The 18869-nt window shown below is 40.5% G+C and overlaps 1 protein-coding gene across 1 annotated transcript; it reads right to left on the bottom strand.

Annotated features, from left to right (window-relative positions):
* Positions 1-16228: 16228 nt before the first annotated feature.
* On the bottom strand, positions 16229-17190 carry LOC122642812 (AT-hook motif nuclear-localized protein 28-like). The gene has a single exon (XM_043836413.1). It carries the CDS (start codon positions 17152-17154, stop codon positions 16246-16248), a length of 909 nt encoding a protein of 302 aa, XP_043692348.1. The 5' UTR covers positions 17155-17190; the 3' UTR covers positions 16229-16245.
* Positions 17191-18869: the final 1679 nt, after the last annotated feature.

The raw sequence follows: 18869 nt of genomic DNA, 5'->3' as shown, positions 1-18869 counted from the left end.
GGTGGTGCAAATGTATTGGCAAAACGTTGATTGAAAATAACTGTGGATTATGTCCGAAGAGCGCCCAATCCAATCAAAGATTGGTTCAAGTGAGATAATGGGGAAAAGGGGATCCGATGATCTGGTTCATCTCTTAACTCTAGCTCCCCAAAAGTCATAGAAGACAGGCGAGAGAAGGTAACAGTACACAGAAGAAGTGCAAGAAGGCGGAGACGTGAGAAAGGGAGAAGGTGAATTGCAACCATTGTAGAGATTACCTACTGCTTTTTGCTGGTTCTGATTTGTGTTTGTGTTCATAGCAGGGAGATGATATGAGGGGCTCAAAGATGGTTGGAGATGAGGGGCTCAGAAGTGGGGGTTAGGCTTTCACCGTAGAAGCCGGTAATAGGATGTGAAAATAATTTGGTAGTCCGTATTGCCACCACCCACCCTTAATTAGATATATATTTTTTTCATTTCCGTCTTCTTCTCTCTCTCTCTTACTTGTTAACTACGCTAGATCCCCGAGTTTCTCGGACAGGCTGGCCATTGAGTTAGTTTAGTTTCATAGTTTTAAAACACCATTTGACATGCATATTAACATTACAATCAGTTGATTTAGATACAGGTGACACACAATTCAACATTAGGTTAACAAGGTGGTACAATTGCTTAATACTTTCATGTAAGTGTGGAAATCAGTTCTCTCGGTTTATGGTTCGATTTCTTATCAATTTCAATTATAATGGAATCGAATAAAAAATAAGAAATTATCTGTTCTAAGTTCTGAAACTGACTAACAATTATTGATCGGCTTGTTATTGTTCCTTTCTTTTGGGAAATAAAAGAAAAATTAACAAAATATGAAGTTAGATACATCATCCTTTATGGTAGCAAAGCTAGCCTATTTGCTATAATTGACACAAAACATGCATTGTTAAGAGATATAATTACATCCATCTTCAACGAGAAAGATTAAATTGTTAATAGAATTTGAAACAAGTCCTATGGCGGGAGCCTCGTGCACTAGGTACGCCCTTTTGGACTGGATTTGGACGTACCCACTCTTTCCAAATTTAGACCATTTGGCAGTAATGTTTATAAGCAGCTACTTCATGCGCTGTACTTTTCTGCCACATCGGTTGATGATTTGGTAGTATAATTGTTGGATGGACATTAGGGCATGCCATAGATATACAACTTGTCAAATTTAATGGTCTACCTCAAACATTGAGTCCACCATGTATAGGATTTTCATCTTTAATTATTCAAAATCCAATAGACTTCACCTCTCTTTTTTTTTTTTAGCATTATTTGAGGCTTTGCTAGACCTAGAAAATGACAAATGAAGAGATAAAATTCATGTAAAACCTTAACTATAGTTACATAGATGATAATGTGGACAAAATATCCACCAAATTAATTTAAGCCGCAACCAAACTACCACCTGAAAATTATTGTATGTGTGTGATAGAAATGATTCTAGGTATAACTTATTGGAACCATGCTCATCGTTCTTCGTAAGCTTGGAATCGATGATCTGGTAGCGCAGCGGATTCGGATTGGGTTTAAAATCTTTGTATTCAAAATTGAGATCAATCCATAATGAAACGAAACGAGAAACGATAGGTTACTTTAGAACCACTTTTAAAGTTCCTATTCTAGATAATAGTTCTTTCTCTCTTGAGCAACGATAGAAATTAAAGAAGATGAACACTTGAATCCTCAATTTGAACCAAACGAACAACATGAACTATCATCAAACAATTTGAGATTCATAGTTCAAATCAGCACCACCACTCACACTCAGATGAGAGAGAGAGAGAGAGAGAGAGAGAGAGGGAAATTCGACTAAGGGGGGAGGCCTCCAAAATTCGGTCAAGGTGGTGTCTCCCCTCCCCCCCTTTTGGTGTTGTCTATAAATAACTCAACCCATTAGGGGTGAATGGAATCCCAACTTTTAGTTTTCTAAATTGATTGGGAGACTTATTGGTGAAGTTACTTGGTTTGCAATCTATCTTGCTTCCAAAGAAGGAAGATGAGGAGTCTAAAAAGGATTTTGATATCTTTAATTATAGTTGATAATTTTATCAAATAAAATTACTATAATTAAAAAAATAATCAACCTATTTTATTTTCCCAATAAATATCATGCATAATTAAACTCTTTATTTGCATATAAGATCCTCCACTATACAATATCTCATGATGAATTATAGGCATGTAATAAAATACTGCTAATCCCCACTTCATTGTACATGTCTTTATCAAAGATTCTGTGACTACAATTGGACGCCAAAAACGCGATTAAACATCATTGAAATAAAATAACAATGTGTAAAAGAGAATGCCACCTGGTCACACAACGCATGCCACCATTATGCCCTGACACAGGCACATGCAAAATGATCACCGCACCCCCTGGAACACCAGAAAGGTGGTCATTTCGTGCGCTCTTGTGTCAGAGCGTAGGGGCAGTGATTGGCGTGACGGGATGATGTTCTTTCTCCCTAATAATATATACTTGATAATAAGAAAATAATTTTGTAAAGGAAAAATTACATACCCCTCCCTTGTATTATGGCCTAATTACACCTTCTTTCCTTATATTTCCTCAATTACACTCTAACCCCCTCTGCTTTGCAAAAATTACTATTACACCCCGATCGTTAGCGTCTGTCTATTAAGTGCTGACGTAGCTTAGTAAAAATCTCATAATCCCTAAATTAACCCTAGATCCTTGTACGATGACCCATTTACCTTTTTTTTTATTTATTAAAAACGAATAAGACTCACTTCCCTTTCTTCTTTCTCCCAACTTCATCTTCCACCTTCTGAATCTTGCAATTGCCGGCAACGTAACTCCCTCCCATTTAAGGGTGTCAATTGGGACGGTTCCTGGTATTTGGAATGGAACGATACCGGTACCGGTACCAAAAGTGCCAATCCCAGTACCGTCCCATTTAGTTAACGGGACCAAACCAAGATCCCAGTCCCGATTACTAGTGGAATGGGATGGTACCGGTTCTTAAACGGTTCTAGGCACTGTAGAAAAAGGGAGAAGAAGTTTAATTGTTTCTAACAAGGCGGGTTTATTAGTGTTGTGGAATTTTTTCACTATCATGAAATCTAAGTTGTCTACTGCTTTTTATAAAGCAACTTTTATTATGAAATCATAGTTTCAAACTCCCTAAGATCACATGTAATAAGCTTTTCATTTTGTTTAAATCTAGAGAAGTCCTACAAAATGGAAGAATCCCGTTGTGTTCCTCTTTGACTTTCCCAACCAAAACTCTATTTATCACACATGTCACATGGTAGTATGGTACGAAGTACGAAGTGCAAAAAGGAAGAACATGGTAGACGTAGTTGATCGAGGGAGGAGGGAGGAGGGAGTAGCACTGCAGCAGGTTCTGTGAGGAGAGATTTCAAGCTATAGCTGTTGACCTATTGTTCCTCTTCATATTCAAAAGGCAATTAGTGAAACCCCAATGAGTCGTAATTCTAATACCTTTTTTTTTAACAAAAAGATCTTATATACTCTTTATTTTTAAACGGTACTAGTAGTTTCGATACCATCCGGTACCTAATTGGTAGTTCGGTACTGGTACCGTTGGGAGTCCCGTCTCAGAACCGTCCCATCCCATTTATCATTCGGTACCAAAATCAGATACCAGTACCGTCCCATTTACTAATGGGATGGTCCGGTACCAGGTTTTAGCGGGACGGTATTGGGACGGTTCCCGGTTCCGATCCCAAATTGACACCCTTACTCCCATTGCCTGAGTTTTAGGCTCTGCGGCTAGAGAAGCAAGGTATCGAGAAGGTATGTCTGAAACTCCATCTTCTTCCTCTGGTTTTAAGAGAAGCAAGATGTCGGAGAAAAAAAATTTTGAAAATTTCATGTTCCACCCCTGGGATTTGCCTTAATTATCCTTTCACCCATGAGGTTTGGAAATTTTCATTTACCTCCCCTACTTACCAAACCAATTAACAAAAACACCCAGTCCGTTTAACGTGTATCCATTGACTGTACACTTTAAACATTAAATTATATTTTAATTTACCAAAATGCCCTCATCTTCTCCAAATAGTTTAAGATTTTAAAAAAAAAATCCCTTCTTGGGATGAAATTCAAACCCTGCCGTAGATTCCACCGAGTCACCGAGGTTTTGGGGTAAATGACCGCATCTTTCCGATCAGAGATGGAAACGGCACTCCTGATCTCTGCACGCATCCCTTCCAACAAACGTAAAAGCTTTGAATTTTCAGAAGAAAAAAAATATTTATTTGTTGGTAAGCTTGCAGGTTAATTGGTCTCCGTTTGAGGAAGAAGAACCAGAGAAGGCAGAGGAACTAAAGTTTGCATTTTGATGGGAATAGTGGTTGATTCCCAAAATGAGGGTGTTGATAGTAGTGGTGGAAGATGTTCATGGGGATTTCGAAGTTTGATGAGGAGAAAGCAGGTCGATTGGGCTCATGCCAATGGAGAGGGACACCACCAGTTGGCCAAGGAATTATCTGTTCTTCAGCTCATTGCAATTGGTAATGATTTTAATCTTTCTCTTTCAGAATTCAGAGTTTTGGTTTTGAGTCTCTCTCCTCCCTCTCTCATGGATTTAGGTACCTGAGGATCCAAATTGGTATCCTCTACCGCCGAGCTGCAGGAGGACGGTACTGCCCAGACACAGCACGGCGGGGAATGACCGCCTTACCCCTGCCTGAACGCCTTGCCCGAACAGAGGTAAGGTGGTCATTCACCGTCTTGCTGTGTCTCGGCAATACCATCCTGCCGGGTAGCTTGGCAGTAGAGGATCCAAATTGGGTAGCAGAGCCATTGACTTGGTTCCTGAGGTAAATATTTTTATCTATTGGTTAAACTTGCATTGTGGCTTTTGTCTGTTTTTTTATTTTTGATGGAAGGCTTTTGTCTGCTTTGTTTATTACAAATTGATCAATTACATTTATATTTGGGGAAATATCATCCCCCTCTCCTCTAAGTTTTCATAATATCAATTCAATCCCCAAGTTTTGGAAAATGATAATGCCCTCCTCTACTTTTTAAAGATTCTATCAAGTGTATCCTAACCGTTAAAAAATATTATTAAGTGATGATGTGGCATGTACAAAATTTTTAAAACCCCAAAATACCCTTAATATAATTATATTCCAATTTTGCCCACCCCTACTTTCCCTTCTTCTTCTTCATCACCACTTCTTCTTCCGCCAGCACCACCATCATCGCCACCACTCTTCCACCGCCAGCACCACCGCCAAGAGTCTAATTACTATTGAACCCATATTACAAACAAAGTGAGTAGTACGAGACAACAAATCAAGATACCTTGAGATCTCTAGGTAACTTGGAAGCAACGACAGTGGAATGCTGCAAGCAGTTCGCTTGATTGACGATTGCTTTCACAACATTTGGGTGACAGTGGCGGCAACAAGGATCCGACTCATCTACTTCCATTTGTGGTACTTCCATCTTACTTCCAAGCCTCCACAGATCGCCATGTGTCAAAGCAGTCATCCAACGTTTGAAAATGAAAGTATTCAAAAAATTTCAAATTTTCATTCAAACCCTTATGAGACCATTGAACCGTGACTTAAACCCTTAAACAACCCAACCCAACCGGCTCAAAGGTTACTCAAACCAAACCCCAAACCCCAAACCCATCTTCTCCCAAATCCCTAAACTCTACGAAACCCAAACCCATCTTGTTTCTCCTCTTCTTCTTCTTCCTCCCAAAAACTCATCAGCTCTGCTCCGCTCTGTTACTCTCTTCTGCTTTTCTTTCGGAAATTTCAAAGAAGCCTTGCAATCGTTCCGGTTGGGTTACATAAATTCAAAAAAGCCTTATAGGTGTTCTTGCTCTCTTTCTGTTTCAAACCCAACAAAACTCTGCCTCTCCACTTCAAGCTTTTCGTAATGGCGAGAGAGAATGAGAAGCCAGGCTAGCATCGACCACATGATTTATGTGGGACCCCGCCGCCCCCCATCCTATACAACCACGTGCGTCTCCAAACTCCAGTCACACTAATACACCATCTCGGTATTCCTCATTTGAGTCAATTCCTCTCCTTTCTTCTCCTCTTCTCCCTTTCGTTATTCACTTCAATCTTTCATCTTCTCCTCCTTTATCTCTTTTATTATTCCTTAAACACAATCCTTCCTTTCTCCTCGATTACAGAGACTGTGAATTCAAATCCAGCCTTGCCTTTCCTTCTGTTCCTATTATTTCCAATTGGATCGAAATTAATTTGGTGATTGTAGATCCGTTTTAACCCACCACCACCACCTCTCTCTCTTTCTCTCTTTGTGTGAGGTCACATTTCACACGAGAGAATAGACAGAGAAGATAGAACAAAGTGTGATAGTCAATGTGATTGATCTTGGAGGAACGATTTACCCGAGTTTATTGTTGGAAACAGATGTTTTGGATGACAATTTTGTTAACAATTTAATATCTCTGTAGCTAAAACAAATGAAGCAATTAGCGGTAACTATTATATTAAACCGGAACGATTGCAAGGCTTCTTTGAAATTTTTGAAAGAAAAACAGAAGAGAGTAGCGGAGCGGAGCCAAGCAGTTGAGTTTTTGGGAGGAAGAAGAACCCGTAGAGTTCAGCGATTTGAGAGAAGACGGGTTTGGGGTTTGGTTTGAGTAACCTTTGAGCCGGTTGGGTTGGGTTGTTTAGGGGTTTAAGTTACGGTTCAATCGTCTCATAAGGGTTTGAACAAAAATTTAAAATTTTTTGACTACTTTCATTTTCAAACGTTGGATGACTGCTTTGATACGTGGCGATCTGTGGAGACTTGGAAGTAAGATGGAAGTACCATGAATGGGAAGTAGAGGAGTCGAATCCCGGCAACAAACGGTTACTAAGAAAAAGAAACTAAAAATAGGGGAAAGTAATAGATCAGAGTAGACGGGTTAATGAAAATGGAATAGATCCTTAGAGGGTTCTTGTAGAAATAGAACATGGAAGGACTGGGATACTCTTTTCGCTTTTGCAAGATCTTAGCAGCAAGTGGTCCTGTGTATATTTATGGTGGAGGAGTGTAATCGAAAAGAGGAATTTTAGGAAAGACATCGGAGCTTTCCTACAAAGGAGCTTCTCTTTGATGAGCTAATTGAGAGAATTTATGATGACTACGAAGAAAATCTCTTCCATAATGCTCTTGTGAATAAGCCTCTCATCATCTTCGATTACTCTTGTCTTCTTTGGTTACACTGTAAACAGAGATTGAGAACGAGACAGAGAGAGTGTGACAATAGTGGATGTAGATTCCGATGATTTTTGCGGAGTGGCAATCTCGTTGGAGAAAGGTAGTGGGCAGACCTGATTCCTAAGAGGGGTTTCGCAGAGGGGTTTCGGTTGCGTGCTCACCACTACGCTATACGACGTGTATATATATATATATATATATATATTTCGAATCATAACGGGCATTTGCTGCAAATCACAGGGGACTGTGTTGCGCAAGAATCTCAAGCTTCCCCTGCCCGCGCTTCGCCATAGCAAACTCCAACCCACCACGGAAGGAGGAGCACGGAGTTCGCCGCTGCGCAAAACCCTCTCAGAACTAAATTTTCTTCGCTCCAACGGGTGGGTTTCACCTCCACCTTTGGATTCTCATTGGTGTTTTTTATTCTAAAATTTGATTTCTTAGAAAAGATATACTTGTTAGAAACCCTTTCCTATTTCAGTAATTGCACTGAAATGCTTTGAACCAGTTCCTCGAAATTTCGTATTGTTTTATTTTGAATCAGTTCCCTGAAATGCTTATGTGGTTTTTTGTCCTTTTATCTTGATTACGTTTCTGTTTCTTATTGTTCTTTGAAATTTCATTTTTTGTTTTATTTTGAGTCTTTTGACTGTTCATCTTATGCGATGTTATGAGTCATTTTTTGTGATTCAACCGTTAATGTTTTATGATTAATCTACTATAAAACGACTAACCTGTGTTTATACGAAGTTACTTGTCTTTGGATTTGAGTGAGTTTTGACGTTTGGAAGAACGACTCATTGTGAGCTGGGTTCCTTTCACCTAACTCCTTTTCTTGGCGGTGGTGCTGGTGGTGGAAGAGTGGTGGCGATGATGGTGGTGCTGGCGAAAGAAGTGGTGATGAAGAAGAAGGGAAAGTAGGGGAGAGCAAAATTGGGAAAGTAGGGGAAGGCAAAATTGGAATATAATTATATTAAGGGTATTTTGGGGTTTTAGAAATTTTGTATATGCCACGCCATCACTAAATGTCATTTTTTAACAGTTAGGGTATGGTTGATAGAATCTTTAAAAAGTAGGGGAGGGCAGTATCATTTTTCAAAACTTGGGGATTGGGTTGATATTATGAAAACTTAGAGGGGAGGGGGATGATATTTCTCCTTCATATTTTTTCGGTTTCTATTCATTAAGGGAAATATCATGCCCTCTCCTCTAAGTATCCATAATATCAACCCCACTCCCAAATTTTGAATAATGATAATGCCCTCCCCTACTTTTGAAAGATTCTATCAATCGTACTCATTCTGTTAAAAAATGTTGTTAAGTGATGACATCAGCCTTAATATATTCATTTAAACCCCAAAATACCTTTATGTAATGTGATATTTCAATATTATCCCTAATAACAAGAGATTAAAATAAAAAAAACAATAATACCCTCATCTTTAACCTTGTATCCTTCTTCTTTTTTTCTTTCTTTCTTCTTCTTCCTCCCGCAACCCCACCCACCCCCACTCCTCTACAACCATGGCTGCCATTACTGTGAGCCTATATATTAAAAAATTAAAAAACAACAACAAAGGCAGCCAAGGCTGCCATTATCATTAAACACATACTTGGGCCTGCAATTATCGTAAAGCTCTCACAAGGGCATGCAACTAGTGGTAGCAAAGGCCGCTTGTACAGTGGCACCGGGATTAACACATGTGGTGGCCGAGGTGGGCTCCTTCCTTCTCTGGTGATCTAAAAAAAAATCGATTTGAAGGTGGCAAATTTGGGAATTTTTTGGAATGGTGAAATCGATTTAGTTTTCATGCTACACCGGCATAGAGTTCGCCAGAGTCCAACTATTGTTCGCCGGTGTTGTGGATGTCAATCGGTGTCGACAGCAACCGCAATCAGAGGCTAAAAATTTGTTGAAACCCTAGCAATTTTCGATTTCACGGTTTGGGCTGAGGAAGAGGGATTGGCATCGGGTTTGCAAGTAAATCACTCCTAGAAAGAGCCCACAAGAGAGACCAGTCACCAGATTCCCGGTGATTGTGAAGTTGTAGGATATCCCTACAAGACTCACTGTTGAAATGAGACCCATAACATTGATCTGGGATTAGGAGAACATCTTCATCGACCTGTCTCTTTTTTCTTGAAGCTGAACTAACAGGAGACTGCTTCGGCACCTGTGAAGGTTGAGCCTTTTCCACTTGATCTTCACCATTGTTGAATGACTGACTCTTCGCCATGTGTGGATGGAGTTGCAGAGGGGTGGGTGCAGGTGGATTTGCAGGAGGAAGAAGAAGAAGGGTAATATTGTCTTTTAAACTACTGTTTTAACACCGTTAACCACTTAGGGTACGGTTGATATAATCTTTCAAAAGTAGGGGAGGACATTATCATTATTCAAAACTTGGGGGTGGGGTTGATATTATGGATACTTAGAGGGGAGGGGGATGATATTTCTCCAATTGATTTTAATTTATAGAAGTTGAATTGCAGGTTTTTTCAAACCCTAAATGATTTGGGAAAGATGAGGGAGTTTTAGTCAATTAAAACAAATTTTAACGTTTAAACGTGTACATTTAACATATTAGGTGTTTTTATTAATTAGTTTGAAAAGCGGGGGGGTATGTGAAAATTTCCAAATCTCACTAGTAAAAGTATAATTAACACAAACCTCAGAGGAGGTATGTGAATTTTTTCCAAAACAAAAGGGAGCCATGGCTGCTAGCTCTCGTGCTCTTGAAAGAAAATGAAAAACTTGCACTTCCAGAGGTGAAAGGAGCTTCAACTACTTGAAAACAAAGTAACAAAAAAAGCCTCATCTGGAGAACTGAAAAGCAAGAAAAAACAAAGCAACAATAGAAAGGCCTCATTTGGAGAATTCAATCTAGAATCGAAGCCCAAAACCACAAACTCTAATTCAATAGAAACATAAATTCCCAATACCTAAAACAGATGAAGAAATAAAGGGAAAAAAAAAAAAAACGAAACTTTAATTACGAGAGATAATATACAATTGGAATTGAGATTTGGGTTTAACTACCTGAATTCGATTATTCTTTTTCTTTTTTTTTTTTTTTTTTGGGATGCTTTCCTCTTTTAGGTGGTTTCGATCTATGGATTAGATTGTGGTGATCGATAATAAGAATTGCTCGGAAGAGACGAGCTTCGCTTCTCTCCTTTGGAAGTTTCGATTCCAAAACGAGAGAAATCTCTGAACTCTATCTAGATTGAATTCTCCAGATGGCTGCTAGCTCTCTTGTTCGAAACAAGCTGGAATCGTCGCTGAGTCACTCGACCACCCCTTCGATCAAATGACAGATACAGACGACCTCCATTGCCTGGACGTTTTCTGGCGAAGCCTTTTCCTGTAATGGGTGTTTTAGGTTGAAGATGAGATAAGGGTAGCTGTGTAATTTTGTTTCGGATGTTTTAGTACAAGGGTAAAACAATCTTTTCTAACCAATAATTAACAGTAGGTTAACACCGTCAGCCAAGGAGGTTAAAGTGTAGTTGGGGAAAATGCAGGGGAGGAAGGTGTAATTAGGCTATAGTACAGGGAAGGGGTATGTAATTTTACCTTTTGTAAATAATTTACAAAAACGTAACTGGATCCAAATTCCAATCCGATTGATCATATACTTTCTCTTTTCTTAATATTCCCTAATCAAGGGTAGTGGATTCCATGTTGAGCATTTCTTTCATTCATGATGCAAAATCACGAATCTAACACACCGATATATATAGTCCAAATGACATCAACAATTGGTATATCAAAATCGAGAATGTAACATTGTAACGATAAGGATCTCTCATGTCAAATGATCAACTTTTGACGAGTACGCATCTCGTCCTAATACCACAGGCGATAACACATGTGAGAAATGTACCAGATTCTTTTCTATACACACACATAATGTGTAATTACATTTATGTCTTGAAATCATCATTTCTAGTAACATAAAATAATAGATGTTAAATTTATTTATTCAAAACAAATTTAGGTTTGATGGACATACTCCAACAAGCTCATCAACAGATTTCTCTGAGATTTTTGAAGTCTTTGAGTATGTGATCCGACCCACCTTCAATGATACTATTGAAGCTCAAACTGATCAGATAAGGGAGTTGAGTTCGATTGTTACCTAGGGTTGCAACAGGGTCGGGTTGGGTCGACCTAAAAACATTCAAGGACCAAATACATGGATCCAACACATTGTACCAAGAGTTGAATGAGAAAGAAACAACATAAAGATGTGGTTTTTTTTCATTCTAAATTTCCCACCTAGAAGTAACGTAAACAACCAAGAGTATGGCTAGGATTACTTGTACTTTAAATAATGTAAAAATCCTAAAAGATGATCATATAAACAAATGCTACATTTTCCCCAAATCAGAGCAAAAATTTTAACTAGAGTATATATAAAAATCCAAAATCTTAGCTTAGATTCTTGAATGAATAATTCAATTACTTGAATGGTATTTCAAACTATTGTTCTTAAGCAAACAAGAGATTCAGCTGGAGGTCTTAACAAAGGTTCTAATAGGACTGAACCACATTAATGGAGTTCCAAAGACAGCTTAGGTTAAACCATTTGGTTCCAAGCGGAACCCCAAGCTCAAAACTAAAACAAGGAGAGCCATCTAGGCTCAAAACTGAAACATGGAGAGCCATCCAAGCTCAACCGAAAAAAGAAAGAGAAGAGAGAAATGAGGAAAGAGCATTTGGCCTACCTATTTGAGGTACACAAAGGCTGCACCAAGTAGACCCAAGCACAAGCAACCGATCCCTTCTTCTTCTCCTTCTTCTCCTCCTTGCTATCTTCTCTCTTCAAAGCTCTCCTCTCCTTTCACAATTAGGTTAGAAAAGGAAAATGAGAAATGGCTAAGGGATAGCCCTAGCTATCTTATTTATAGAAGTGCCTTACTAGGGCCTGTTTGGCTAGGGCCTCTTAGTTGTAACCTAGGGCCTGTTTAGGTAGGGTAGCTCAAATGTCCACTTAGGGTCTATTTAGGTAGAGTCTCTTAATGAACCACAAACACATTGCCCATCTAAACTCATTTTAAAACATAACTTGGACCCAATGGGCTTCATTTTAGAATACAACTTGGGCCTTGTTTGGCTAAGGTATTTTAATGTCTAAAGTACATTAGCCTATTTCAAGCATGACTTGGGCCCAAGGACCCACTTAATAGGCAAACACAAGACAAGGGGTTAGGGTAAGAGTTAGCCATGCCCGGGGGCATAGGCATCACCCGAGACATGAGCATGTGGGCCCCACACACAAAATCAAACATAAAGGCTTGAAAGTAAACATTGGATGCAAGCACGGATGCAACCAGTCACCTTGCATCCGACCTTGCCTCCGATGCCAAGAAAGAGGCAATTTAAGCTTCGAAAAGGTCCGGGTTTTGACCCGCACATCAAGGACTTAGCGAGGGTAAAACAAGAAATAAAAGATAGGGTCAGTAACTTACCCCTCTTCCATCACGATATGTGCCTCGTGATCCCGAAGAGCTTCCCAACAACGATGCTGACCTCATCAATGAATGAAGTGTCGATATGGCATAACACAGGGGTGCCTTCTGGTACACCTCACTGTCAGGGCTTGTACTTGGAGGAAAGTCCATAAAGTCATCGGCTACAAATTTTCCCCACTCTCGGTTGAGGAAACTGTCCTCTGCAGTCAACCTCGTGAACTGGTCAATGATCTTACGGGTTGGCTTGATGACCAGGGAGAACAGTTCACTGGCATAGACCTCTGCTCCGTCTACGTGGCATAGAATGAGATTTTAATATTAGTATCCGGGGGGTGGGTATAACAGCAAGAGAATTGAAGTAAATCGATACCGAAGTAGATGGCGAGTGGTGATCTCCACGGTGATGGCTGTGGGCTACTCTGTGACCGTCATCCTCTTCAGTGATATGGATGGATCTCTTCTTATGGGAGGAGGAATACCTTTCTTTGTCAAATTTGAGTTCACAGAGCCAAGATTTGAGTCGTTTGGAAAGCTTAGAGGGTGAGTTGACTAAATTCAGGATATCTGGAGAGAAATTTTGGATGACTTTAAGTTCCATATGATCTTCCGACCCTAAGCTTTCATCATCAGAAACGGTTCTCTTTCTTTTCTTATGGTGGGAAGAGGTAGCTTTCCCCTTATCCTTGTATGCCTTGGTCCGATCAGAGGAGGGTTCAGGGCTGTTTGACAGATTGGAGGCAGACTTCATTGAAGACATAAAGGAGCTTGACGACAGATTGTTAGAGTAGCTTGGCGCCTGATCAAGATTCGTTTATATATTCATATGACTATATATTTGTACATAAAGAAAGCTCGCTACTAGCCGGTGGTGTGTGCTAGCTCTCAAAAATATATTTTATTCTTACTTGAAATAATTCAAAAGTATCAAAAGTGATAAATAACCGAAGGGAAAAGATCCTTGCCAGATTGCGTGCAGCTTGCATCCAGACATAGGACTGTATGAAATGACTGTCCTGCATGTGCTCTCATTAGTCTCCGCCCTTGTGCAGAGGCTATGCAACCTCGCAACAATCTTCTACACTGAAGTATAAGTCTAATTTTGAAGAAAACTATGATAAGACAACCTAGGGGGGGGGGGAGACAAATATCCTACAAAGACAATGTTGGAGCTATTTCGACATTGATAGCTTGTTTTGCCATATGGACAAGTTATTCGATCATCCTCGATCACCATTGGATAGAAAATACGGTCACGTATTAAATTAGATAGCTCATTTCAACCATATCCTTCATCTGGTATAGGGTTTTGAATCCCTTCTTTGCTTCAAATGCTATGTTCAAATGAACTATGGGAGAAAGTTCTTTGTGGGGGAGTGTGCGTCCTACGTCCAGATACAGAGGGAACAAAAATGACCACTACCTACAATAAAAGACAATAATGACCGCCCTATTGAGGTTGTTGTATATGCTTACATTGGCTCTCGTGCATGCAAGAGCCACACTCCCCCACAAAGAACTCTGCCCCTATATAAATCTTAGCATTCTATAGTTTTAAAAAAAAAAAAGCATCTAATTACTCTAAAGATTATCTCAAGATTAGATTATGAAAATAGAGGGTTTCCCACAACGCCAATGCGGGTAGGAATTGAATGCCACCCCAATGACACAATCAAGAATTCTATCATCTACATGGGTTAGAACAAGAGAGAGTGTGTCAATGTGAACCCTCATTTTATTATGTGGTAGAGTGCACATGCTGAATTCTGCACTCTATCAGCATGGTCTTCTTTTACCCCTAAAATAAATAACAAATCTACAAAGTTTTTGGCCCTCCCAAACATTTCCATTTGTCTAGTAAAACTGTTGGTGTGAGCATTGCTTCCTACACAAGAAACCATGTGCCAACACCCAAACAAAGAAGAGAATAAAGAGGAGTTCAGATCTGCTACCCACATGGGGACGGGTGGGGATAGATCTAAACCCTCGGGGTGTGGGGAGGGAGAGAGTGATAACCTCTTCCTCTTCCTCTTCCATGTTGGTGGGCCCATCTAGCTCCAGTGCTCCAATGATGCAGAGGGAAAATTGTACTCAAAACTGAAAAAGCCATCTCTTGGCATGAACCATCGAACCAATAAAATCCCACCCGATTGAGAGAACACTTTAAACGCTCTCCTTAGTACCATCAATGCCTTGCTTTCTTTCTTTCTCATGATCTCATGAGAGAGAGAGAGAGAGAGAGAGAGAGATCTGGGCAATTACTGCCTGGAATGCATTGGAGAATGTTGTGAAACTTTAAGACTCGATTGATCATGAAAACAGGTGGTCAAAAGTCAGCAATAAATGTGGAGTTATCTGATGCATGGCCCTGAAAATTAAAAAGCACTCTCTCTGTGTTTTTGCGTAGAGAATAGAGATGCTGCTGTACCTGTCTGTACCTGTAGTTTAAGAAAGAAAGAAATTCTGAAACTGGAAATTTTATTGGGTTGGAAAGAAAGATGATCAATCGAAATTGGCTTTACTGACTTCTAGTCACTACATTGTTGTTGGTCACAGAGATAGAGCGAGAGAGCGAGAGAGAGAGAGAGAGAGAGAGAGAGAGAATATGCACCAGCATTTCTCCTGTGGGGAAAACCCAGTTACCGAATCAAGATCCAAAACGTGTAATTGACAAGTCATCACACTGACAACGCATGCGCCTGCTTGGATTAAACACTCCATTTTCAATTTTTTTCTGGGGTCAGAAGACGAAACACACCATTAGTACCCTTCATCTCTTTTCTGAGTCTTCTCTGATAACCCCTCCAGGCCACCGTGAGCGTCACCTCCACCAGCTTCCTCCTCATTACTGTAAAAGTCCATCATTATATTCCCCTATCTACCAAACCCCCTCTCTCTCTCTCTCTCTCTCTCTGGATCAGCTCTGAAAAGTAATCTCAAGGTTTAATGGAGTTGGGCAAATGGGTTCAGTACTTATGAGTCTTTTTAGACCTCCATGGTAGAAGAAGATCACTTTTTTTTTTTTTTTTAAAATTGACGAACAGCTATGTAGGTAGGGACACTTTTTTAATGTAAAAATACCAGAACTCATATACAAGGACAAACACAGGAACCAGTTCTCATGCAACATTAGTTAGTCTTACAGACCATGCAACAATGCTCTCTGGAAACCAACCAACATTCGATCTATACCAGTTAGTTCTAGTTCCTCTTCTCATCAACTCTTTTAATTGGAAAACAAAGAAAAATAGAAACAGAAACATCTATTAGTCTATTACCCATTAGTCCATTAACATCCAAATCAGCTTGCATTGGAGCTGGAGAAATCAGCATTTCCCGAGAGCTTTTCCTGACATTTTCTTTAAGAAACTGACAACCAGCATCAGATCAGAAGCAGCACACCACCACCACCACCACCACATCAGTAAAGAGCATGAAGAACCCTGAAAGGCTAGTAAACTAATCAGAAGACCAGAAAAAGAAAGGCCAAGCAATAACCCAAAATCAAAACACAGCAAGAAACAGAAGAAAGATAGAATTTTTTTGTGTTCTCTCTGGTTTTAGTAATGTGAAGAACGATTGGTGGAGGGCCATGACAAAACATCAGGAGAAATTTGGCAACTCAAAGGGGTTGGACTTTGAACATTGTAAACATTCATGGACATGCTTGTATTAGTCTCTGTGCATGCATCAGTCCCAGAAGCAGAGCAACCACCAACGTTAGGCTTCACATCCTCTGTTTCTTCCTCTTCACAAATAGGAAGCTTCTGAAACGAAGGATTAACAAACGAAGCTGCAACCAAAACAACATTACTAGCAGCAGTAAGTGATCCTGCAACCGTTCCTCCAAAGACCTGACCTTGAGCTCCTGCAAGAGAGATCGTAATGGACGGCGAAGTAATCGAAGTCGAAGAAGACGATTTCGAAGAAGAAACAGAGGAACACAGAAATGTGGCGGAGAGAGAGAGAATGTGGTATGGTCCATGGAGAATAAGAGTAGACGCGTGAGGGACAGGTAACCGAAGGGTAACGTTCGCGACAGTGCCGGAACCGCTTAAAACACAGAGCCCCACGTGGCGGCGGCGCGCGTACTGAGAAACCATCTCTACAATGTCGGTGCCGGCGGAGAGTTCGAGAATAACAGGTCTCATTGCAGCGTCGCTGTCTCTGGTAATCACTATTGGTGGTTTTGGTTTGTTTTTCGAACCCGGTGGTCGGCCTCGGGGCTTCCGATTGATCTCACCGGATGACCCAACATCTCTGCCGGTTCCAGAGCCAGAACCGGCGACAGATTTATTGTTGGAACTGCTGGGCTTCGTTGGTGGTGTAACATCGCTGCGGGTTCCAGAATGAATCATGAAGAGAGCTCCGGTTCTGGAGGGGCTATGATCGTCGTCTTCTTCGGAGGTATGGCTGTGGTAGTCTCGAGTTTGTGAGAGCGAGCTTCCTCCTCTACCGTACTCTGCCATTTTTGCTTCTTCTAAGTTCTCTCTCTTCCTCTGTATCTCTCTTGTTGTCTTGTCTTGGCTTAGGTTTTGAGAAACGAGAAGCAAATTGAAATCCCAGATGGGTTGTGACTTTTGACACTTTTGGAAGATCTTTGTTACATATACTGTTCCTTTCTTATATACATGAAGAAGGGAATGCTGGCTGGCTGGGTTTCTTTTACCGGACCGGGGTTGAGATGACCATAATGGATCGTTTGATGGATATCTGGTCCCACCAGAAGATCAGAAGATGCGTCTATGTGGGTTCCATTGCTCTTGTTTCTGTCACATCTCAAATCTCACTTCTCTAGGTGCATTTTCTTGTGTGGAAGTGTCTTCAATTCTTTCATGGCTTAGCTTTCTTCTGCTCATGGTTTTAGAAAAGGGGATTCGGATCGGTGGATCGGACGATCCAGATTTCCACTATTCCTAATCGTTGTTTCTTGAATTGGAATTGGATATGTATTGGCCAATTCCTAGTTGTTGCGTCGAAAAATCTCCACGAGCTCCCTTCCTAAGATGTGACCTGCACAAGAGAAGAGAAGGGACACCAGAGAGCCGATTGACACCAACAAGGGACTCTTATATGCCTAAGTCAGACTTCTTTAAGCAACAATTAAGAATAGTGAGATGAGTTTAGATACCTTGGTGTGTGGTTATTCCGGGGTATATATAGTGGTTGCAGACCTTGGAGGCGGTGAGAGAGGGAAAGTCCCAACATAGTAAGTTTCCTCTTTGATAAGTGTTTCTCTGGCTCGAATCCTTCTTCTTCGGGATTGTGGTTCTCTTTGTTGTAGTTTCCTTATAAGAATAGGTGAGTATAAAAGAAATGCCTATGTGGCCTATCGATCCGTTTTTAGTAGATTCCTTATCGGAGCAGGTCTGGAAGTGATCCGGTACACCTCGCCAAGAGGGGAGTCATGAGACCTTGATGACTCGGCGTGATCCGATTGGATAGTCATATTCGGGCATAACACTAGTCATTTTCTTTGTAATCCATCTTAAATTGGGTCGCTTCCTCACTTTTGAATCGATTCGATTTTCACCATAAAATAGCTTAGATTTATGATTCCTAAACCGATCTATGCCGATTAGGGTTGGAATCCTCTATGACCGATTCTGAGTTTTTAGACCTTGCTTTTGTTCCCTCCCTGGCTTTATGTTACTTTGTTTTGGTGATGTTGGTGAGCACTGAGGACTGAGGACTGAGGACTGAGAAAGGAAGGGGCAGGGTTACATCGTACATGTGTGAGAAAGCATCCAAATTGGGGATTAAAATCCTCTCCAATGCTCGCATCTGCCAGTGCAGTGCAGTGCAGGTGCTGGAGCTCAACACATGGAAAATGCTTCATCCAACAGTGCGAGCTCGATTGACCCATTTTTTTCTTTCTTCTCGAGCTTGGCACCATTGGATGTCGCATCTTCCATGTGTCAAGCTCTAGTGCCCGCATTGGTAGATGCGAGCATCAAAGAGGATTTTTTTCCCCAAACTCGAGCCAGCTTTAAGGATCGAAGATCTACTCAAAGAGGTCTGTGTGGGGATAGAAATAGAGTACTTGGTGCAAAACCCACCTTCACAAAAAAAAATTAATAACCTAGTTTTCTTTTAGCCACAATCATCCCTTGACAACTACATCGTGCACAACCGATATCGTGAATGACCGAGGTATATTATCGACTTCGTCCAATTGGAGGAC

This window comes from Telopea speciosissima, chromosome 10, assembly GCF_018873765.1.
Source record: "Telopea speciosissima isolate NSW1024214 ecotype Mountain lineage chromosome 10, Tspe_v1, whole genome shotgun sequence".
NCBI lineage: Eukaryota > Viridiplantae > Streptophyta > Magnoliopsida > Proteales > Proteaceae > Telopea > Telopea speciosissima.
Note: the sequence above shows the minus strand (reverse complement) of the source record. Positions and strands in the feature narration are given on the sequence as shown.

Excerpts from the sequence above, each read along its gene's own strand:
- LOC122642812 (XM_043836413.1), bottom strand. The coding sequence starts at position 17,154 with ATGGCAGAGTACGGTAGAGGAGGAAGCTCGCTCTCACAAACTCGAGAC.